Source organism: Corvus moneduloides, chromosome 14 (genome assembly GCF_009650955.1).
Source record: "Corvus moneduloides isolate bCorMon1 chromosome 14, bCorMon1.pri, whole genome shotgun sequence".
Classification (NCBI taxonomy): Eukaryota; Metazoa; Chordata; class Aves; order Passeriformes; family Corvidae; genus Corvus; species Corvus moneduloides.
Genome location: NC_045489.1, coordinates 16,738,496 through 16,762,329, shown reverse-complemented (window position 1 = coordinate 16,762,329; position 23,834 = coordinate 16,738,496). Strand labels below are relative to the sequence as shown.

The following is a 23,834-nucleotide window of genomic DNA, read 5'->3' as shown; positions in this document are numbered from 1 at the left end:
CCTGAAAGGTCAGTGCTGTTCATGGGGCAGGGGGGCAGCTTTTACCACGTGCCCAGCATCTGTGCTCCTCTCCTGAAGACTCTGCTGATGCAGAGAAATGGTCATGTTGCTGAGGACCATCACTAGAAGGGCCTTTGGCGTTGCTTTGTCAGTGCCCAGCCCGAGAGGTAAAACACCAGCCACAGCAATGTTTCAGCGCACATTTATTGCTGCTCATTGTTTCCCTGCAGTGGATCAGAACGAAGGTCCCTATTGCACATAGATTTTTATTTTTGGCATCCTTAAAAAAAATTGCACAAGACTTTTTAACCACCTTCCCCTTGCCCCTATAGCTGACTGAACACACAAATGACATTTTTCACCTACATGGTGGACGTGGTTTGCCCAGGAGCCACGGTGATACTTCCCAGACATGGTGCTGTGGGGCTTGTGAGTTAGTACAAACCCCATGGTGAGCATGGCTTGCATCATTGCATACAGTGTGTGAGACACCCTAGACTGGAAAACATGCCTGGATGATCACTGTAGACACTTTTCTACTGCATGCAACAGATAGTTGTGGCTGGAGGTAATTTACCCCTTGAAGAGTCCCTCTGGGGTTTGGTCTGTGGAACTGGCTCAGCTGCTGCCCCGTTTCTCTGGCCAGGCACTAACAATCCAAGCTGCACGGTGAGAATTCCAATAACAGTGAGTTTTTACACCTATGGCTGCACAGGGTCAATGAGAAAACTCCAGCCTGGGAACACCGGGTGAGGCCCGCCTGCGGGTGCTCCGTGCCACATTCAGCATCTTCCCCATTCATGAGAGGAAACCCTTGGATGCAGGGGCTCTGGTGTGCTCTGGGAGAAGCCTCCTAAGATGTGGACTTGGTGAAGCCTCGTGGGCAGCGGGAAGGGTTTTGAGTTGGGTGCACTCCTGCCATGTCAGGAGACATCTGCCTGGAAAGCCCCTGTGCTGCCACTTCCCTTGGGACTGCTGCAGGGCAGATCAGCTGGGTGCTACAGCAGGACTGTGCTTTCCCTTGCCTGGGGCGGGCAGGGAGCTGTGCTCTGAGCTAACCTGGGCTCTGCTGTAGCCACTGCCCTGCCCTGCAGTGCCACGGGAGGTGGCCGGCGCCCAGGCAGCCTCTGTTGCCAGGAGAGGAGCTGCAGGCACCCTGTGTGTGTGTGAACCAGACCGTGTCGGTGGAGCAGCAGAGGAGGGAGTTGTGCTGGGCTCTGTGGGGCAGGGGAAGCTGAGGAGGTGTTTCCCAGTGGCTGCAGGATGGTTGATGGGAAGCGGCTGGGCTTGGGTGCCCTCTCAGTAGACCCAGGAGACGGGCACCCACTGTGGAGAGCTGCAGGCCTGCTCGAAGGCTTCCTGCAGCAGCTGGAGGCTCTCTTCCACGCTGTTGTTGACCAAGGACAGGTCGAAGTAGTGTGCGTACCGGCTCCGGATGTTCTCCGAGTCCTTGCGGAGCTGCTGCAGAGCCTCCGACTGCAAGGAACAGGACAGTGCTCAGGAGAGGAACTTCACAGCCCACCCCAACCTGGAAACACCCTCCCAGCACCGAAACAACTCGAGGGGTTGAGAAGTATCAGAGCACAGAGAATCCTTAGAGCTTGTCCGATGGGCCAGGAAGTGTTGTGTGATCTCTGGGCTTGTGTCTGGGGTTTTTGCTGGACTCCATGTGATGATGGGAGCATCAGGTTACCTGCTAGACTGAGGCCAGACCTGCTGGGTCTCGTATTTATCTTTAAAATGCTCTGTGGCAGGTCCCAGGGAGAAGGTTCACAAGCAGCAGGCTGCTCAGTGCTCTGCTGGGCACTGTCACCAGCTCCAGGCTGGGTTGGAGGTGGGATCCCTGCAGCATCCTCCTTTCCCCCTGGCTTTTGACCAGAACAGCACCAGCTGGCACAGCTTTACCAGCCTCTCCACTGGTTTTGACTGGGTTTTTAGTGCTGTACTTTGATACTAAAAGCAAAGCTGCCCCTCCCCTCCTGCCAGTGTGGCTGGGCTGCTCACCTTGTAGGGGCATCCCAGGGGTGCATCCCCTGGGCAGCTCTGCCCCTGGCAGTGAGGTCCAGACCATTTCCACGTATTTCCCTAATGGAGCCTGAATGACAGGCAGCTTCTGTGCCTGGGGAGGAGGGATAGCTTGGGGTGCAGTGCTTGCTGAGCTCTGCTCTGTGCAGATATTAATAGACCTAAATGGGTATTATTAGATTATATTAATTATCATACCTATTATATAATTATATCTATTATCAGTAGGTTAAATAGTCCTAAAAATACATTAATAGACCCAAATCAGACCAGTCTTTATGTCCTTCCCTTCTCTTTTGTTAGACCACCTGGGTATATATCACAGTAGTGACACCTTTAGTGGTCAGCACTAAAAACATACTACAGATGGCACAGCAATATTTGCAATACCACACCCTCCCTCAGGGCACAGCAGGCTTCTGGCTTTAAGGTGTTCAGTTCAACACTGACAAACTTTAAATATAATTATTACCCTAGGGGCAAAAAAAAAAAAAAAGAGTGCTTAGCTACCTTCATCTTGAAAGAGTTACAGAAAATATTCATCTATTCGCATAAAATTAATTTTTCCTATATTGTGGATGAAGCCAGCAGCTGTTGGGGGTGGAGAGGGGAGGGCAAGGAGCGGTTTTTGCTCACGTGAGCTCTGCGGGGTCACATTAACTCTGCTGCATCCCTCTCAGAGTGAGCCGAGCTGCAGGGTTATATTTAGTGCCTGGCAGCAGGGCTGGCCCTGCCCACTGCAGCAGGATGTGATTCCTCTCTGGATGGAGGCAGCTGTGGGTGACAGAGAGTGGCCCTTTCTGCTCTGAGACCTGTCCCCTTTCCCCCCCTCCTCAGCCTGCTGCATTAGGAACTTAACGTGCTTCTAAATACCTGCACAACACTTGCTCTGAAGGTTGCATAAATATCCTCTCTGCAATCTGTAGCTTAAGCCATACAAACACAAATTTAATAGATTGGGAGAGGTGCCCTTGTTGCCATTGAAGGCAGGAGGAGCACAGCTGTGGGTCTTCTTGTTGGCCTCTGTCTTCCCATCTCCCTGCCAGACTGGGAGGCAGGACAGGGTAGGCAGCATCCCTGCATCCAGGGGGGCTTCCTGGGAAGCGGTAGCCTGTGGCTGCCACTTGGCACCGAGTGAGTTAACTGTGCTATCAGTGCTGCTTTCATCCTCACGTTAAAGGGATCAGCATCCTAATGAGGCAAAGAATGAAAGGAGCAGTTGTTTGAGTGTCTATTTGCATAGCTGATGGCAGGATAAATGGTCCTGCTCCGGGTGCTGGGCTGTGCTCCCCACTGCAATTATGATGCTGGGATGAGGGTTGCTGAGTCTACAGCTGCAGGAATTGGCAATGCCTGTTTCTCAGGTCTGGGCTGAGTTCCGGACCACCAAAAGCAAAGCAGACAGGAATATGCTGAAGGGGAGAGCCCTGGGTTGCTGCAGCAGGCTCTGCCATGGGCAAAGAAGCCCAGCCAGAGGGGGACAGAAGGGGACACCCTGCCACTCACCTCCTCTGCCTTGTCTGTTGGGGCAATGAAGACAATGAACGGGGAGAGCTCGGCCGTGCGGACAATCTTGAGAGTCTGTGGAGAGAGGGGTGCAGTTAGGCAGGGACCAGGCACAGCTGGCTGGCTGCTGTTCCCCCATGCTGCCCCCAGCCAGGCTGGCACGGTGCCTGTGATGCAGTGGGGGCTAAAGGAGACACCCCTCACTGGGGACATGAGCTCACTGGGTGGGCTCCTGGAAAAGGGTCCCTGCAACCCACTCCCACAGCAGCCTGGCCGTGGCCTTGCTGTCACAGCCAGGTGTGTGCTGTGACAGGGAACATCCTCACTGTACCCACATCTTGCCAATGGAAATGCCACCCCAGGGCTTGCTGGCTTCTTCCTTTGGGAAGAGAAGGCAGGGACAGGTACAGCCAGCACCCAGGCAGTTCAATCTGTGGCAGCCCCTGTCCACCCACCCCTCCCCCTGCTCCTCCCCACCTGGGGCTCGATGTCCAAAATGGCAACTTTGTCCTGCTGGTGGATCTTGTGCACTGTTTCAAACTTGGTGCCAAACATGTTTCCCTGGTAGCTTCCAAACTCCAAGAACTCGTTGGCCGAGATGTCCCGGGTCATCTCCTCAGTGGAGACAAAGTAATAGTCCTTCCCATCCACCTCATTCTTCTTCTGGGGGCGTGTAGTGTCTGGGGAGGGAGGGAGAGGGTGAGTGCTGGCCCCCAAAAGGAGAAGGGAATAGAGTGGAGCCAGCATCAAGCCTAAGCTGGACTAATCCCCTGTTAACTGCTTCCTGCTTTGGACAAGTAAGGACCTCAGCCAGCTGGGGACAGGCACTGGATGAGAAGAATGAGGTGTCTGTGTGTGGGTGGCAGCAGCCCTGCAGCCTCTGTGGGTAAAGGTGGGTCCATGTGGGACAGCAGGCAGGGAGGCCTTGCATGTGGGGACCTCTGACTTCAGGGGCTTGGTGGTGCTGGAGGAACATCTCCTCACCTCCCACCTGCTGTCAGAAGGTGCTGGATCAAAGAGGTGAGAGGAAATGCATCCCATGCTGTGCCCTCCACCTGGCTGGGTACTTACATGGGGGTGGGTACATGAACTTCTCTGGGTTGTTGCTGAGCAGAGCATTCTTGATATGGCTACGGCCCACGCCACTGGCCCCTGGAGAGAGAGAGAGATGGACACTAGAGCTGAGCTCAGAGCAGCCTCTTGGGAGATGCTGGGGCCCCTCCACAGCTCTGGGTCTGACGAAAGGTGCAGAGCTTGGCCAGGGCCCTGCAGAAGATGCGCCTTCTGGGCTGGTCTGTGGTGTTATCCAGCCCTGGAAGAGGCTCTTCATGTCCTGGGAACGCTCACCTCCAGCCCCAGCTGGAGACAGGACTGCTGCCTGCAGAGCAGCCAGCCTGCCTGGACTTGGTGGGCTGCCCATGCCCGTGCAGTCCACCACCAAGTGCTCAGTCCCCATAGCAGGAGAGTGCTTCCTTTGGTGCAACTGCACACACCAGAGCTGCTTTCAATAGAGATTTTCCATGAAGATACTCAGGAGCTGCAAACACGTGCTTCAACTGCCCCAGCACTGCAGCACAGATGCCAGGCCATGCACAATGCTGCATGGAGGGGGTCAGCCTGTGGGATGACTGCTGCAGGCTGAAGAAATGCTCCCCAGACCTTACTAGGTCTTGAAGGACCGCAGTGCCCCAGCCCCCGTGCAGTCCTGGTTCCCACCACACAGCCCCTGTGTGCAGAGGATGCCTGGCACAGGACCTACCAATGAGCACCAGAGTCTTCCTCTTGAAGGCAGGCAGCCTCACCACCTCCTCATAGGAAACGACATCCAGCTGGTCAAAAACTGGGGTGGAGGAGAAACGAGACAGAGGGGTAAGAACTGGCTTGGCCACACCAGCACAAGCATGTGTGTGTGTGTATCAGACCAAAGCCAGGTCCTTGGGCAAAAGGGCAGGAGTAGTCAGGACTGGGCTAGGAGCTCATCCACGTTTGGCTGCTTGGGAAAAAGAGCAGCAGCAACATCAAGCAGAATGTGAGGGGCAGAGTGGGTGCTGGGGAGCTGCCAACAAAGCCAGGGCTGCTTTTGCTCATTAAATCTGCTCAGGACAGTAGGACCTGGGAGCTGAGGTGGAGAAGCAGCAGGATGCTGCAGGGAGCTTGCTGCTGGGGGAGCTTTATATATCTGGGTGATTTACAGCCTTGTTTGTTGCTGTTTGGAGCTGCAGGCTGGGCCAGGAGCCAGCAGTCCCCAGGCACCCAGCTCTTTGCTCAGTTTAGCATGGGGTGTTTGCATGGGTGGCTGAGGGGCAGTTCCCTGCCCCACCAGGGACAGGACTTGGCAGCTGTGGGAGCAGTTCAGGCTGCTCCTTAATTGCTGAGCAGCAGCACTGCCACTGCCTGCCCTGTGTTCAGCAGCCTGGGGGGTTTGAGGCTGGGGAGCCTGACCTCACAGGGCTGGGAGTGCAAGGAATTGTCACCAAGGGGAGAGCACAGGAGCTTAGGGCTGAGCCAGCCTCGTGCACATGGGGACACAGCTGTGGCCACATGAGGGGTATGAAGACTGGAGAAGGGACTCGAAAGAAGTGACAGCTATGGGGTATCCTGAGGTTCCACTGCTGACACAGCTGGGCCCTCTGGTTGACTCCCATGGAGGACAGACCCAGCCCTGCCCAGAGGCAGGAAAGATGACCAGGGCTGGGGATGGAGCCCACTGCCCTGCTCACACTTACTTGAGCTGTGCTTGGCCAGGTATTTATCTTTGCACTTCTTCTTCTTCCCAAAGGGGCTGCAGCTTGGGGATTCACTCTGGGTGGGCTGGGTGACGCTTGCCACACGCCTACCAAGAGAGGAGGACACCACCATGGCCCAGCTGTCACCCCAAGCCCTGGGACAGCAGCAGGATTGTCCCTCAGACATGCAAGAGCAACAGGCTGGCTGCTGGGACAGAAAAGGCTCACTCTGCAGCACATGAAGGGGACATTTGCCTCCTTGTCCCAGCAGTGACGCTGGTGTTACTCAACTCAAACTCCTGATAGCACATGGTCACTGCTCCCACCTCCACTCCCAGATCCAGCCCTTCTGGCCACATCCAAGGACCTACCACTCCTGCAGCTCTGGAGAAGGGATGAGTCCTGCTGACTCAGTGCAGGAACCCTCCACCCGGCCCTGCCACCAGTTGCTGTCATCCTTGTTTATGATCTGAATCACATCACCGATCTGAAACTTCAGTCCTGCTTCCTTGCAGGGGATCAAGTTGTCTTTCTTGGGGTCGTAGTCAAACTGTGCCCTCATGAACATCTGCAAAAGAGAGAGCAGACCAGAGTCAGCAAGGCCATGCAGGGTGGCCAAGTTTGGCCCCCACATTGCATTCCCCAGCAGTGACTGCAGAGATGGCTCCAGGCACACAGCCCCTGCTCCTTCCCAGGCCCCACAGGGCTGTGTGGGGAGAAACGAGATGCACAAAGCTTAGGGGTAAAAGTCTTGGGCATGGAATTGTAGTGAGATGTGCTGGTGAGTGGATGAGGGAAGGAGGATGGCATCTTGGCCCTACTGGGAGCTGGTGACAGGGCTGCTGCCTCTAGGCAGACCCACACACCCACAGCTGCTGTTCAAACCCTGCCATGGGGCCTCCCTGCAGTGCCCTGGGTGCTGCACAGTGCTGGTGAGTTCAGCTAGCCACAGAGGAGTCCCACTGACACGGTGCACAACTGGCGTCTGCAGTGGGGTGAGCACAGGGGTGACGTCGCAACAGGGACCCCAGGGAAGGCCATGGCTCAATCTCAGCTGCTCTGTGCTGCCTTTCCCCAGAACTGGGCACTCCCTGCATGGCATGAGGCCTTCAGGGAGCCAAGGATGCAGTGCTGTATCCATCCCTGCCTTGGTCTGTCCCAGTCCCTTCGGCATCAGCTACTCTCACAAAGCTACAATTCATCACAGCCGCAACTGGAAACGAGCTGCTGCTGCTGCTGCTGCTTCCCAGGCCACTGTGCATCCTCCTGAGGCTGGACAAGCCCTGAAGACCAAGAAAGTTGGCTTTCCCTGTCCCTTCTGCTTACTCAGCTCTTTGAGAAGGAGTCTACAGCACCCACTCCCACCAGGACCCTGTCAGGACTGGAGTGGAAGCAAAGCCAGGCAGAGAATGGAGGATTAGGAGTGAAAGGCAGAGTTTAGGGAACCCTGAGCAGGACCCTAGCAAGTTCATTACCCTAGAAACACAGCACGTAGCAAGGGGCAAAGGGTTTCACATGGGGAGATGCCTGTCCTTCCCTCAGATGTGACAGGCAGGGCCTGGAAACTCATCCTCCCTGGGCAGAGCAGACCATGCTGTCCTTGTTCCACATTAAAACAATTTCCCACAGTTCGTCCTCCCTCAGCTGTGCTGCTGGAGGCACAGAGCCATCAGGACACAAGCATGGTTCCCTTTCATTGCCAGAAAAGAGCATATGGATCAAGCTGGGACACGAGAGCACTCATGAAAAAAATGAAATTAGGAAAAACAATAAGAGTGAAATCTCCTTTCAGGATGAGGACTGCTGCTTGCTTTGAAAGCACTCTCTGGCACCAGGAAGCTGATCACCCACACAAACACATGAGTGATACACAGCAGGCACTGCCCAGAGCTCTCTGCTCCTGCAGCACTGATGGTCCAAGCCAGGCCATTTTGGAAATACCCACCCTACACCAGTTAGGAGTTGGCATCAGACAGCTCCACACCTCACCCACAGCTGCACAGGGCTCTTTGCCTGCCTGCTGCCAGCCCCTCTCTAGGGCTCAGCTGCTGAGCAGGCTCCAGCATGAGAAGTCCTGGTCTTTTAAAGTCAAAAGGCTGCAGGGAATATGCTGGAGGGGACCTCAAGAGCCTTGAACGCTCTATGCCTCCTCTCATTAAGACCCTCCCAAGCAGACCTGCTCCAAGAGACACTCAGCCTCTCTGGGGCAAGCCAGGGTAGGGGAAAATCATGATGCCAGGATTTTACACCAGTCCCTAAAATAAAGGTGACCATGGGGATCCAGGAGTGGAAACACAGTCCACTCTTGGTGGTGGTACTGCAACCAACAGAGCAGCTGTGGCTCTGGGAAGCAGACAGCACCACTGCCCTGGGCACAGCAACTGTTGCTGGGACAGAGTCTGTCCCTGTGTCTTTCCCTGAGCCCGTGGCCAGCCTCAGGTGAACCAGAAACTGCATTCTTTTCCTCTGGGGTAGCTTTTCCCCTGGCACTGAGCTGACTGACTGAGCTGGCTGGGTCAGCACAGGGAGGGCAGATAAGACAGCAGGGAAGGACAGACATGGCCCAGTGTTTAATAAACACACATGCAAAGCTGGTCGAGCAAGACTGGGGACAGCATGGACTGAGCAAGAAGCAGAGCCACCAACACTTGCCACCATGTTCAGAACTTCAGCTTCTCTGAGTAAAGAATGACATGTGCTCCCTCAGCCCATGCCAGCCCCATCCAGCCCCCACCCTCTGCCTCTGAACTCCTCTCCCTCCCCTGCCTGGCCATGACAGGGGGTCTGCACTGGGGTTTACTCCTGCACCAACACAAGACAGCAAACCAGCTACCACGCCCTGAAGCCTTGGCAGAGGACACAGCCCTCCCCACTACTCTATTTCGGCCACAGCAGGACTTCAAAGGCAAAGCCACGCAGGTGTCACCCCCTGGTGACACAGCATGGCCTCCCCACCCTGGCAGTGACAGCAGGTGCAAGGAGCTGCCTTCCTTCCCCCCACTGCTTCCTTCCTCCCACGCTGTGCACCCGGACCGACGTCATCCTCCCTGGGGCTAGTGCACCCAGCATTGGTGAGAGCAGGGATCACAGAGCTGGGGGCTGGCCCTGTTACAGGAACGTGGCTCTGAAGGAGACCCTCACGTGCTCCCTGGTGGGCACCTGCCACTGGTGTCCCATCCCCAAACACCACTGGTGGCTCAGACATCCCAGCCCTGTGTTCCCACACACGCTTTGGGTAAACACATCCACACAGGCCCAACATATGGTTGTTTGCAGTGATGTAAGCACAGGACAGGTCCCTCCAGCAGCTCACACAAGGTGCCAAGGCAGCCACCCCCCCTTGCCCTGACACCCCTGGCTGAGCACAGCTCTCTCCCCAGCACTGGTCCTGCATGGTTTGCTCTGGTCCCACCCTGCCCCACAGCCACATCCCAGCACTGCCCGTGGGTCCAGAGGCTGCACTTACCTGAAGAGCAGGGAGGCGGCTTTGCTGGTTGGGAATGACTTTTAATGAGACCATCCCCTTGGTTTCTTTCTAGTGAACAAAGGGGAGAAAGAAGAGTTGGAGGAGGTGGTGTCTGGAGGCAGCTCAACAGCAGCAACCTGTGCAGGGAGGTGCTGAGTGCCAGCACCTGCAAAGGCAGGGCTCCTGCGTGCTCCCCACCGTGCTGGGGGACACCACAGCCTGGTCAGAAACAGCTCTGCTTGGCTTTGCCATACTTGTCACATTCCCATGGGGGACACCAGCACTCTCACAAGGGTCTGGCTGCGGGCACTGCTAAGCACCACCAGAATGAACATGGAGATCTGCATCATCTCCACCCTGGCTGCTCCAGTGAGGAGCCTGGGAGGAGAGGCTGATTCTTCCAGGTCCTCTCCATGCTGGCCTCTTGCTCTGGCCCTCCTGGTGGCATTAAAGCACAGCACTCTCTTGCCTGCCACAGGCCAGTGCACTGTTGCCTCACTTGCATCACAAGATCCACATGGTCCCATGGGGACAACCACATGTGGAGGCCTGGAGGGACCACCTGGGCCAACCACCCTTCTCAGGAAGCAAAAACAAAGACAAGCTCCTCCTTGGTCCCGCTGTCTGGAGCAGGGACATCCTGTGGCACTTTGGCAAGGCCAAGCCTCCTGCTTAGGACCCTCAAGCAGCAGCAGCACCTCCCTCCAACAAGGTGCCGTATGTTGGGCATGGATCAGGATCAGGATCAGTGTGTGAACCCAGAGCAGGTTGGAGGCCCTGTGCAAAGCTGTCTCTGGCAAGGGCCAGACAGGATCACCATGACCTCAGCAGCAGGCAAATGGCACAAACATGACATGCATGTGTGGCTCAGGTCTGCAAGAGCAGTGCTGGAGCTGCACACCAACCTTGGCAAACAGAGGTGGTTTCCAAGCCCCACACAGGATCAGCACATGTCAGGGACCCAGTCAACAGCCTTCACTGCTGCTCCAGGAGGCCACAACCAAGCAGCAAGCACAGACCCCACCGGGGCTGCATGCAGGGTGCTTTCTGCCACATCATACTGCCATATGCAGGCAGCTGTGTGCTGGCCCTGGTGTGTGGGAGGGGGTGAATGCTCACAGCATGCAGACCAACGGGGTCCTTCCCAGGGAACAGCCCTGACACACACAGATACCTACCAGCATCTTCTGCAGCTGGTCAACTGAGTGGTTGCTCGCACTCTGCCCATTGATTTCTATGATTTCATCACCCACGTGAAGGGAGCCTGCCAGCAACGTGAGAAATAAGAAAATGCAGAAAAGGGACAAACCCAACTTACACAGCTCCATCAGCCTCCTGGGCAAGCTGTGGCCAGGACACTGCAGTGTTTGCCTGGCAGTGCTTCTGGAACCACACGTGCCATCGAAGCACATGGGAGTAAAGCACAAGGGGAATGAATTCTTCCCCCTCCACCCAATAGACACATTTAGCCAGTCTGAAAATCAGGCTGCTTTCCAGTGTGTGGAAAGTGCTTTGGACTGGTCAAAGCACCTGGATCAGTGTTTCAAACCCAACCCCAAGTACCTCTCCCAAAGCCAATGACAAGCTCCTTACAGGGCCCTTAACACAAGCATTCCTGGCTTTGTGTGGTTTCAGTTTATATACCCAGGCAGATTACAGCCTCAGATACACTGCTAAAAATCAGGCTCCAGTAGTGTTATTGGAAAGGCTCCTGTCTTATTTTGGCAGTTGTAAGCACAGACTTCCCACTTGGATCCAAGGCTGGAAAAGCAGACTCTTCTAAGCAGAGAACATCTCGTATCCACGCCTCCCTGGCAAGACCCAAACCCAGAAAATAGCACCTATTTATTTCTTTTGGCACCTTATTTCGGTCTGCAGAGCCAATCTACAGGATGCCTGTTCCACCTGTGCACTTTAGGAATGGGAAGAGCTTCCCCCACAGTCCCCAGGGTATGATCCATCTCTTCTTACAGTGACCCCACCATGAGACAGAGACAGATGATCTCCAGTTCCTTTTTGGGAGAGCCCTTCCCCCAACCCTTTATTTATCCCTAAAGCCTCCAGTGTATTAACATGACAATCATGCAGAGAGACCAGTGAGTTCCAAGCTCCTGACACATCCCTAGAGGAGGAACAGGCACAGATGTCCATGTCACAGGGGAAAGCCAGCACTGCTGAGGACCTGCCTTATTGCTGCATGGGAAGAAACCACCTGCAGACATGCACTGCTTCTACAAGCCTTGTTACCTTGTCTGTGAATCATGCCCCCATGGAAGATCCTGGCCACCATGCAGCTCTGCTTGTCATTTTGCTTCAGCGTGATTCCCTGGAAGACAGGAAAATCCATGACTGCTCGCTAGAGGGGAGAACTCTCCTGCCCTCAGCAAAGTCCACTCCAGGCCCATGTCCACAGTGGGCTGTGCAGTGGCTGGGGGAAGACCCTGCTAGGCCAACTCAGGCTGCTGCAGCTCCTCTTGGCACCATTAACACCATCCTCTGTGGGGCTCGCTTCGGGTGCCCGGGCAGAAGGCAGAGTCCAGCAACTTTTTCCCATGGCCGAGATCTCCAGTGCTCTGTTTCCCTCAAGGCCAGCCTGCTGGCACAGCTCAACCTGCCCTCCACCCCCCGGGTGCCATCCAGCTTTGGGGCCTTGCCAGTTCTCACCATGGGCTCCTCGGTGACCTTCTCGAACTGCACAAGGCGGATCTTGCGCACCTCGCGGCTGCTGCTGTGCGAGGGGCTGCCCAGGGTCGCTGAGCCGTTGGTATAAATGTCCTCAGTCATGGCGTTTGGGGACTGAGTCATGGCCTGTCGGGGCAAAACAGAGACCACGGTTTAGGGGCTCCACCTGGGAATGTTGGATCCCTGCTGCGGGGCTGAGCTACTCAAACATGTTAAGGTGCCTGCGGCGCAGGTGGAGCACAGGGGAGGAGAAGATGCTAAGGGCAAGAAAAGGAAAGGAGCAGAAGAGCTTGAGCCTTGGAGATGTGGATGTGGGTTTAATCTGCAGTTTTCCAGCCTGGGAAACACAGGATGTAAGAAAACTTTGGAAAAGCTACAGGTAGCAGAAGCCGAAAGAGTCCCCAGCTGATCTTCTGAAGCAAAGAGTCACAAATGCTCCTTGTGTGTCACAGCAGCACTTGGCTCACAGACAGCTTGCTGCAGAGCATAAAGCCCAGGACATCCTCACCAAGTGAACGGAACAGTTTGGGACTCACCCCTGAGAACTGGAGCCAGGATTTGCTCTTGCTCAGTTTGCAAGTTCAACCTTTCCTGACCTACATCAGTGGGCAACTGTACGGTGCAGAACCATGTACACAACATCCAGGCACTGAAGGCAGTGTGCTCCCAAGCCAGCCAGAAACATCCCATTTTCCTTCCCAGCTCCCAGCTACAGGTGCTTTCATGCTGGTTTGCACTGGGATGCCAAGCAGGGACTTTCAGCCCTGAGGAAACCTCTGTTCTTGGTTTCCAGCACGTGCTGGCACCAGGGCAGATGGAGAGTGCATGGGGTCCTATACAAAGACCTCCAAACCCATCCTGCCTGGTGAGCTTCTCTCTCCCAGCCCAAGAAAGCCTGATACAGTCCTGTTAAATCTCTCAGACGTGCTGGGCAATGTCTCCACACAGCTCACAAATGTGCCTGTTCAGCCCCAAGTGCAGTGGACTTTCCTCAAGCCTCTCCCAAATCAGTGCTGGCCCAGCAAAACTCAGGCCAGCTTCGATCTGCAGCCCTTGCCCGCCCCGTTGGCACAAATTCCCATGCCAGCCCATGATGCAAAACAAACTCTCCTGGCTGACCCACTCCACACCAGACTCCCGGCTTTGCTGCCCAGTTTGCAGTGCCTGAGCTGAGAGCCACAGCGAGCAAATCTGCAGGGACACCCAGCAAGGTCCTCACTGGCTTCAGTCCTGCATCAGTGTCGTGGCCATCCCCAGACAGGCAGAGCCAACACCTCTCCCCACCACAGCCTGACTCCATGTCAGGAGCTGGGAAATATCAGCCTGACACCCTTGCCCCAGCTCGCTCTCACCCACCCCAGGCCCCCGGCCTGGAGCAGAGGAGAAGCTGCAGCCCCACACTGCCAGGTGGGGAGGCAGATCTGGTGAGGCCAGGGGAAGGCTCTTGAAGAGTATCTGCTACTGGGCTGCAGCCACGGCACTAAACCACAATAAAATGAGCTTTGCTAGGGATGTGCTGGAGTGCTGCTGGCTGAGATGGTGATCCAGCTCTGTGTGATGGCAGAAAGGAGGGAGGGAGCCAAAGAAAGGGGCAGCAGAGTCAGGACTAACAAGGACAGCAGGAAAGGTCCTGGCAGAGAGGGACAGACCAGGCACGGTCACTGTCACAGCCCCCAGAAAGGGCACTGGTGGGGCTGGGCCAGGGAGGGAAGGGCTCAGGGAGCTGTGTACCCATGATGCAGGGATTTATTTTTAAGCCAACTACTTCCAAAAGTGCCAACCAACCTCCTCCTCAAAAGGCAACCACGTGGGCTCCAGCTGCCAACGGCTTAAACATGGAGAAGAAGGCTGAATCCCAGCCCAGAACAGCACCCAGGCCATGGACTGGCAAGATGGAAGGAAGAACAACTTGCATCCATTTCCCTCAGCCTGGCTTGCCAGCCCTAGCAGGGCATGATGCTACCACACCCTTTGCAGTACATAGGAACATACCCAGCAGTGTGCATGCCTAGAGCTGTCCCCCTCTGCCAAACCAGCAGGTGCAAGGAGGAACAGGAGGACAAGGACCTTCTCCAGCCTGACCAGAGGCCAAAGTGCCCATGGGGTGGTTGGAGTCAGCACAGATCATACTTATCTTGGTCATGCCTTGGGAAAGTGTTAAACCATGCAATTCCTGGCTTCAAACCTCTACGCTCAGCACAGCCCGATGACCCAGGACACAGCACAGTCTGCTCCAGGGACTGGAAGTTCCCATCCTCACCATCCCCATCAGCTGAGCCTCCTGACCCCAACCTTTGCTCTTTGCTGAGAGCTGGAAAAAACACCCAGCTCTCAATGCTGACGCAGCACCAGTGTCACCCTGGTGACTCCTGGAGAACAAGCTCTGTCACCAGAGACTGGCTGCTGTGCCTGGGGATGGCCACCAGTCACTTGATGGCAACTCTGAATGCAGAAGAGTTTTCCAACAACTCTCTCTGCCCAGAGCCATGCTGGAATGGTGTGGGCTGTTTTGCTGATGGCACTGGGCAGCCAGCAGGTCTGGACAGGAAAATGCCTGGTTCATGAGGACAACCAGGACCCTCGGGGAGGCAGATTCAGCCCTGATGTTGGCACCCAGAAACAGGAGATGTGTGTGGCTGTCATGCCCCACGCACATGAGCCGGCTGGCCCGATCGCCTTGCACTCTCCTGGCAGCTGCCACGCTCTTGGCTGGCTTGGCCCAGCGTAGTCTGTGACCTTAAGAGCCTTTTGAGTCATGCTGGTGACTGGCTAGACTCTGCTCCTTGTGCACTGCTCCACAGGAAACATCTGGGAGTGCTGCTGAGAACCAGCTCGTGGCCACCAGCCACTGCCAGCTCTGCACAGCCCCGGGCTCTGTCGCTGCCAGGGTCTGTGCTGGGGCAGAGGTGGGGCAAGGAGGTTGGGGGGCTGAGCTGTGCAATAGGGGTGCAGGACAGCCCAGCACCCAGCAGCCCTGTGTGCCTTGCAGCTGCCTGACGAGGATACAAATCCCCCTGCACAAATCCTGCTCCAGTGGCAATGCACACAAGAGCCACCAGCTCCATGGGTCAGAGGTGCCCCACAGCCCCCTGCCTGCATTTTCCTCAAGAGCCCAGATTTCTGCCCCATATCCTGGGGCAGAGGGAAGTGTACCAGTTCCTCAGGCAGCGTTTACCAACAAGGAATGCAGCGAGGATCCCAGGACTTGGCATCCTGTCCCCCAGTGGGGTCAGCACTGTCTGCAGGGGTTACTGCTGCTGCTGCACTCGCCCCACCAGGCTGCATGCCATGGGTAAATCAAACATTAACTGGGCAGCTTGTTTGCAGGAGGCTGAAGCAGCACTTGAGGAAAGCAGCACTACAGTGCAAAGGGCACGTTCAGAGATGTGGTTCCTGGGCTCTCCTTGCTGCTCTAACCAAGAGACTTCAGTATCAGGTAGCCTTGGAAAAACAGGGCTGCCTGGCAAGTATGTGGAGAAAAGTGCTGCTGGTTTTGCCAAGCGGGTCCCCAAAGTACAGCAGCTTGGATGCAAGAAGGAACCCTGGAGCCAGGTTTCTCTGGGATTGCCCTCTTTGCTGGCAGGAAGACACACTCTTCTCACACTGTGAGGACCAAAATCCCAGCTCCCTCCATGAATCATCACCCCTCACATTATAATCACCATGGGTGCATGCAGGGACCTTGGGGCATTGCTTGGTGCAGAGATGTCCTGACCCAGCGATATCTCCTCCCACCCTCCAGTGCTCCAGCCTTGCCTCCCTCCCCATCCAGGATCTGTCCATCTCAGTCTTGTAGAGCTTAAAAAACATAGCAATGTGTACAAAAAGCAAAGTAGCAAAAAATTGAGCTTGGGAGCTGCTTTAGGGCTGCTCCAGCAGCCTGGAGAGCAACAGCCATGTGGGCATTTAAAAGTAATTCATTCTGCCAGGGGCTACTGACTTCCCAAGTCTGCCTGCACAACCACAGGAATAATCTCACCTAAAACCCCTTCCAGCAATAGGATTGAAGTTAAAAAAAAAAAAAAAGAATCAAACCAACAAACATTTAAACCAAAAAGGATTTACACTGCTGATACTGGGAAAAGGCCCAGCAACACCAACAGGTCTCTGTGGGAAGGGGAAAAGAGAAATAGGAGGGATGCAAAATGGTTGTGGCAGCCAGAAGGTGCTGCCAGCTCTGTGTGCCCTCACGCTGACTCCAGATCACAGAGTGCCGCAATGGAGATGGGCCAGATTTTCAAGGGAGCACAGTCAGTTTTGCTGAGGCACCACCTTCCCACCAGAAAAGGCTGATGCAGCCTTCCAGATATGTTTGTGAAGCTGGTCACCTCTGAGGGACAGCCAGTGGAACCACAACACTGACAGAAGGAGGAGCTGCCCTGCCACTCCATCCCAGCTTCCAGAACAAGCCCTGCAAAAGGAGCTTTTTCCCTGTAGCTGCTACACACAGCAACACAGCCAAATACATTTGAGATTAAAAAGTTTGAACCAGCCCTCCCCACTTCATCAGTCAAAGCCAGAAGTTTAGGTTGGCTTTCAACCGAGTTTTACCTGTGGTCAGTTCAGGATTTGGTCCCTGGGGGATTGTGGCCTCAGTCTGCTTTGGAGCTGCTGCCAGCTGGATGCTGAGAAATGCTGCCCAGAGGCAAGTGCAGTTCCCTCTGTTCCTTCTGCACCCTCAAGATCAGCTCTCCCCAGAAGTACCCTCCTTCTCTCCATCAAACTCCCAAAGGTCACATTCGCTGCCCATTTTACAGCTGGGGAACTGAGTCACAGATGATAAAGGGACAAGCCCAAGGACATCCTGCCAACCAGGAGCACAGCTGGGAATAAAGCCCACACCTTTTTGGTAAATCTGTACTTGTCAGTCAGGAGATATGGCAAAGATATGCAGGCACGTGGCGAGGCTCAAGGCAAGAGGCCTGGGATTGTTTTCTAGCAGTAACATGGCTTCTACTTGCCATGATTTGCATGCCCTCCCACCACGTGAGGAACATAGGACAGCAGCTCCCAGCACGTGGCTCTGCCAGATAAAATGCAGAAGAGAAACCTCCAAGCCACCCTGTTTGACTCCAGAGCAGGAGCAGCCAGGCAGACCCAGCACCCCGCCCAAGAGCTGCTGCTGGGCAATGTCCGGGTGTCCCACGGAGGAGCCACAGCCACTGTGGGCCAGCACCATCTCTGCGTGTCCATGACACAGAGATGGGCATGTGGGCAACTGGCAAGCTCAGGACACTGTTGGATGCCAGCCCTACAGAGCTCCTTTTAAAAGGATCTCAGTAGATCACAGATCTCAGTTCACCATCTCTCCCTTTATCCCTACTGAAATAAATACACTGTAATACCAGGAAGCTGTAGGGCAGCTCCTACATTTTCCATGCTCTGCTGCTGTCGGCAATTTATCCTTGCTCTGTTTGCAGCCAGGCAGGCCCTCTGCCTGGCTCTTGCAGGCAGAGGGATGGGAGAGCTCCTCTCAGCAGCTGCCTGGTCTGGACACTCTGCTTTAATTTTTTTTTTCCGACTGTTTTTTTCAAAGCACCCTGCCAGGGTTGAACCATAAAAAGCAGATGAGCCACTGGTGTGAGACAGATCTGACAAGCCTCTTCTGCATGTTTAAGTGTCCAACAGGATGGGCCAAGGACAGCACTTCAGGGAAATTTCCTCCCTGCTCTCTCTCAGAGGCTCCCCACAGCTGCAAGGAAACCTTAGCCCAGGCACGTTATGCCATGGCTTCACCAAGGATGCCTGTTCAAAGCTGAAAATCTCTGCCGGGAGAAAAGCACCAGCTGTTTAACACTGGCAACTCTTGACCTTCTCCTGGTTGCACCCAAGCTACCCCAAGCAACACTAAATGAGGAAGGAGCCCACCCAGCAGAACCAAGAGGGCTGGTACAGGCTGCTCTCCTTCTGTTGGAGGTGGGTGCATGTGGCCATCGGCTCATTCCCTGTCCTGAGGCAGGCATGAGAAGGGCTGCTTGCATCCTCCTTCCCTGGGGAAGAGACCCCCACCCTCCTCCAGCCCATGCTGTGGACCTGGAGGTTGCTCAGCAGCTGAATCAGCTCATGTGACAGGCAGTTCCAGTTCAGACCAGCTACAACTTTGCAGCAAAACAAGCACAACCTCTTCCGTGGCAGGATGCTGGAGCCTTCCTCCCCTGCACCCAGCCCCTTCTGCTCTGCCGGCTATGCTGGCTGACCACTCCCCGGAGGCACCCCACGTCCCCAGCGAGCATCCCTGCTCCCGGGGTGCTGGGGACCAGCAACGCCACGCACAGGGCGCCCACCTGGCTGCCCACGGCGGGGTCTCTGCCCCTGGGACCCTGCTCGCCCCTGCATGTGCGGGAGGGACGGGATGCAGCGGGACCCCCGGGGGACCCGTGCCGGGCCTGAGCCGGGCGCAGGGTGCTGGGCTAAGGGCCCGCAGGCAGCGAGGCCCGCCGGGGCTCCCTGCTGGGGCTCGGTGGGGCCGGGGCCGGGAGCGGGATGGGTCCGGGGGCGGGGGGCAGGCGGAGGCGCGGGGTCCGGGCGCGCACCGGGCCGCTCACCTCGGGCTTGGGCCGGTTCTGCAGGAGGTGCTCCAGATAGAGGTCGGAGAGCGCCGTCCTCATGCTGCCGCCGCCAGCGCTGCGCCCCGACTTGAGGGTCATCGCGGCGGCAGCTGCGGCCGGTCCCGCTGGCCCCGGCAGCGCTGAGCCCCCGGCCCGGCCCGGCTCCGGCACCGCCGCCGGCTCCCCGCACGCTCCGCCCGTGTGCGGAGGGGGCCGGCGGCGGGCGGGCGGAGCCAGGCGGCGGGGGCGGGCCGGGGCCGGGCCGGGGGCTCAGCGGGGCTGCCCGGCTGCAGCGGGGCAGAGGAGCCGGCGCTGGGAGGGTCGGGCAGGGCCTCCCCGCCGCCGCCGCTCAGCCTCGCCTCGCTGCTTTTCCCCCGGAGCAGTGCCCCCATCGCGTCGGTGCCGTGCCAGCCCCTCGCCCGTGCCTGCCTCTGGTCGTGCCGAGCACTCAGATGACAGAGTATGCTGAGTTGGAATGGACCCGCAAGGTTCGTCGAGACCAGCTTCGGGCCCTGCACAGAACATCCCCAAGAGTCACACCATGTGCCCGAGAGACCTGTCCATCTGCTCCGTGAGCTCTGTCAGGCTGGTGCTGTGACCACTGCCCTGGGGAGCCCGTTCCAATGCCCGACCACCCCTCTGGGTGAAGAACCTGTCCCTTACATGCAACCTAAACCTCCCCTGACACAACTTCAGCCATTCCCTCGGGTCCTGTCACGGGTCACCACAGGGAAGGGATCAGTGTCTGCCCCTCCTCTTCCCCTCATGAGCAAGTTGTAGTGTGCAACGAGGTCTGTCCTCAGTCTGTTCTCCAGGCTGGACAGACCAAGTGACCTCGACTGCTCCTCTCAAGGCCCTTCATCTTCATTTCCCTCATTTGGACACTCTGGGCGGAGACCCAGCAAGGACATGGGGAGCGCCTCTCCAAAGCGCACTGGTGCCTAGCTGGCTCTCACAAACCAGTGGGTCATTCCTGGGCTCCACCAGGGTGCAGAGCTCCAGAGTTCCTCCAAGGCAAGGAGACCCACGGATTTCTCTGCACTGCAGCAAGGACAGCCCTCTTCTTGAGCTGTTCTGGGTCTTCCACCTCCTTCAGCTTCCATGGGTGGCATGGCACATCCCTGCATTTGTGAGCTGTGCGTGGTGCAAAGGGCTTCTGTCAAACCTTTTCTGCCCTTGCTGTATGTCTTACTGATGAGAGGGTCCAGGTGAAGCCTGAGCTTTATTTGGGGATGTAAAGTTAATTCTGCTGGATTATTCTTTCAGAAAACTATTGAAAGGGTTTTGCATACCATCCCTGAGATCCTGGAGGTTTAGAGGTTTCCTTGTACCAGACTCACTGCTGCTAGGTGAGTTCCCCAAGCTGAGTTGGTCTAAAGGTACCCTGAGAAATACAAGGAGAAGAAGGGTGCAAACTCCTAGAGAAAGGAAACAGGAAACAGAGCGGGGGGGTGGGAGGGGAAGGGGGGAAGAAAGAAGGAAAATCCATCTCATTCTGACAGCAAGTTTCTCCTGCGTTGTGGGAACAAAACTGTTCTTGACTAGGCTATAAGAGTCCAGAATGCTGTGAGATGCAGGGAAAAGGAGGTGTGGGAGCTGCAGGCACTGACGCAACTGGCTCCAGCAAACTACTCTAACACTACCAGGAACAAAGAGTCCCAGAAGCACAGCCTGGACTGGGAGTGCTCTTCCCATCAGTCCCATTCCTGTGACAGCTGTTGCACATTTATGTGGGATCACCTGCCTGGAGTCCTGCATCATCCAGACATAGCTCCACTTCTTGCCCTACCCTCAGCCTCACACTACCCATGTGGAGCCTTGGGCTTTGTTGAAGGAATTACCCCACTTGCCAGGATTTATGCCACCATCAGCAGGGCTTGGGACTGCTTGAAGAAGACAAGTTGCCAATCCACTGAGTAAATAGGTTGGTTATTTATCTGAAGTGTAGAACAGCTTGAGCTGAATGCCTCCAAAGAGGAACAATCCAAGTTCTCCACCCCTCACATGACAGTTCTGACCACTAGTAATGTTAGGATCTGGGGTATTCCCGTTCTTTATTGGGTTCTCTCACTGTCTCTAGGCGGGCTGTTCCTTCTCCTATCTCTAAGACTGCTGTGTCAGCTGACCTAATGATGGTAGCAGCCTTCCTTGCTTCCTTATCTTCCAGCTCAAACCAGCTCTGGGGCCCCCTTTTACTTAACTTGGTAAAAGTTCAGCCTATCTGGGTGGAAGTTCACAACTTGTGGTCTAAGGCTTCATCAAATTTAGCTCCTGATGCTAAGCGAGTTTTGTGTACCAAGCACATAACAGGCTTGCAGTGTTAGGAGATTAGGGGAGTCAATACCAGGAGCAGAAGAAAGACAGCTAAGAGGGCCATGTTTTGCATCTGTGCCTGGTGGAACCTGTGGCCCAGACTTTGTCAGCAGGGTTCCCTGGACAGCCTGATTAGGATGAAAAAATAATGGACTAGAAAAGTCACAGGGTGCCTGACTGTGTTCAGCCCCAGCAGATGTGCCCGCCAGGCTGGAGAATGCTGCTTGGAGCCTCATCTCCCCCAGCCCTGCCCAGCTGACCAAGAAGGGTCTGCAGAGCACTTTGTAGCATCCTTACCCAGCAGCTGAAGCAGCTGAAGCAGCCTGTGAGGAGGAGAGGGGAAATATGGATGCACACTGGGGTTGGTGGGGCATGGCTTTGAGATGTGCTGCCCTGAGCACACCCCGGGGCAGGGCCCCTTGGTGCCAGGCTTCTCTCACACTCACAGGCTAGAAACAGGCTGGTAGCAACATGGAGTAGGAGGCAAGAGATACAGAGAGCAGAGACAAGCCCCGAGAAGTTAATCATGGAACATGTAGTAGGAGGGAGAAGTATGACAAGAGACACCTGACAGACAGAAAAAGGATGTCTAAGTCTGTTCATTCCCTCTTGGTTACATATGGGAAAACTGAGGTGGAGGAGGTGGTGAGCAGCTTGGTCCAAGCTCCATGGCTGAGGGGGGATTTAAGCTGTGATTGCCCAAGTCTGCTTTGCTCCCCATTGGCCATGGTCCCTGCTCAGATGCTCTCTTCAGCCTGCTGTTGCCTGTTTCTGTTATGTGCTGGCAGCTTTTTCTGAGAATGGTGCCCACCTGCACAGCTGCAATATCTGCAAACACTCCCCACATCTGACTCTGGTGGGGGAACACACCAAGAGCTCTCCATCCAGCATGAGAGAAGAGAGATTCAGAAACCTCCCTGGCCAGTGGCTTATCTAGCTGGGGCTCAGCACTGAAACGTCACACACTTTGGCTTGCAAATTAACCTCTGCTTGGGCTGTAACAGAAAGAGACAGCCAGGATGTGTTTTGGCTTCCTGGAGACACCAGAAAGCTGTGTGATCACCAGATCACCTAGCCCAGGCAACCCTGGCAGCTGAGCCATGAAAGACAAAAGATCCCTGGGTCCAGGAGGATTCAGCCAGGCAGTCCGTGCTGCAGCAGGGCTCTTTGCAGGGTGGTGACTAGGCAGGGCATCTCCTGGCTGAAAGGCAGAGGCCTTCACGTTGGTCAAGCCCTTCCCCTGCACAGAAATGTCTGTGGCTGGGGGAGGATGTGATGCATTTCAGATCTGCGTCGTGCTATGAGGAAACAGCGTCTGGTCTCCGTTCCTCACAAGATAAATGTCAAGACATGCTTCCAGTAATGGATGCCAGAACTTGGCAGGCTCAGACACGTGTGCCTGCCTGCCCACTAGTGCTCTTGCTCAGCACAGTCCCCTCCCTGCTTCCTGCCTGGCTGGAGAACATCCTGGAATTGCCTGGGGCTGGTGGGTGAAGGCTGCTGGGTCGCCTGCAGAGATTTCAGCCGTGCTTCCTCTTTGAAAATAATCTGGAGTGGGCTCTGGTGCACAGAGCTTTTCCTCGGATCTAACCCTGTGTCACCAGACAAATGTGCCACAACATGGCAGCCTCTTTCTGGAGGGAGGATGAGCCTGAGCATCCACTGGTACAGACCCTGAAGGGTATTTGTGCTTCAGCTGGTCAGGCCAAGCCTGGACATGGGCAGAGGGTGCATTGGTACCCCTTACCCAAGGGTATCAATGTGGGGGACTGGGCCAGATCCTCAGCATGTGTGTGTCTCTGTCTACAGTCCAGCTGCCCTTTGGGTCTGAGATTATGTCTCTGCTCTGTTCTTTTTGCCATCAGGGCCTTCATATGTGCTCCTCTGTGCTGGTGGCCCAGTGACTGCAGCCAAGCTGTCCTCGTGCAGCATTGTCCACTGAGCTCAGGAGAGATGGAGTTACCTTGGAGCTGAGGAAGGATGCCTTGAGAAGGGCCTGGGGTGGCAGGATTTGTCCTTCTAGGCTGAGGGCTACTCTGCCTCAGGCAAGGGTGTTCCCTTTGAGGAGCTCATGGCTCCTATCCCTTTCTTCAGGCCAGTGCTTGCCAGGCAGCCTCTCCTCACCTCTGTGCTTGGTTATTGTCAGAATGCAATTAAGCCAAAGGGTGATTGCATCTCCTGCTTGGGCTGTAATGTAATCACTGCCGGGGCCATGGCAAAGGCTCCCTGAACAGCAGCCTGGAATATGGCAGATGCATGGGGCTTTTTCAAGCTGTTATTTGAAACTCCAGTTTCTGATCTCCCCTGGGTGTGGGTTCCCAGATAGGTCACAGCACTGGGGTGATCTGCAGCACATCCCTGCTTCCTCCAGACAAAGGATGTGCAGAGGAGCATCTGTGTGCACCCTTAAGCCCAGTGCAGCTGATGGCAGGAAGGAGCTGGATGGCTCAGAGCAGCCCTCCCTCACACAACCACCCTGCTCATGGCACAGCCCCAGTGTCCCCACCACAGCTGTGCCCTGTGCTGCTGGCAGAACTGCTGCAGGCTACATCTCATACAGGTGTGAGC

General features: G+C 55.8%; 1 protein-coding gene across 2 annotated transcripts; it reads right to left on the bottom strand.

The window, feature by feature from the left end:
• Positions 1 to 186: 186 nt before the first annotated feature.
• MPP1 (membrane palmitoylated protein 1) lies at positions 187 to 19,182 on the bottom strand. Of its 2 annotated transcripts, XM_032123859.1 has the most exons (12): positions 18,951 to 19,182; positions 12,388 to 12,531; positions 11,971 to 12,049; positions 10,902 to 10,987; positions 9,724 to 9,792; positions 6,629 to 6,825; positions 6,258 to 6,364; positions 5,291 to 5,371; positions 4,603 to 4,683; positions 4,009 to 4,211; positions 3,532 to 3,606; positions 187 to 1,476 (listed from the first exon to the last, which is right to left on the bottom strand). In XM_032123859.1, the coding sequence occupies exons 1-12, from the start codon at positions 19,050 to 19,052 to the stop codon at positions 1,300 to 1,302; spliced, it is 1,401 nt and encodes a 466-aa protein (XP_031979750.1). In that variant the 5' UTR covers positions 19,053 to 19,182; the 3' UTR covers positions 187 to 1,299. The 2 variants fall into 2 exon arrangements, with proteins under 2 accessions (XP_031979750.1, XP_031979751.1); XM_032123860.1 differs by lacking the exon at positions 9,724 to 9,792.
• Positions 19,183 to 23,834: the final 4,652 nt, after the last annotated feature.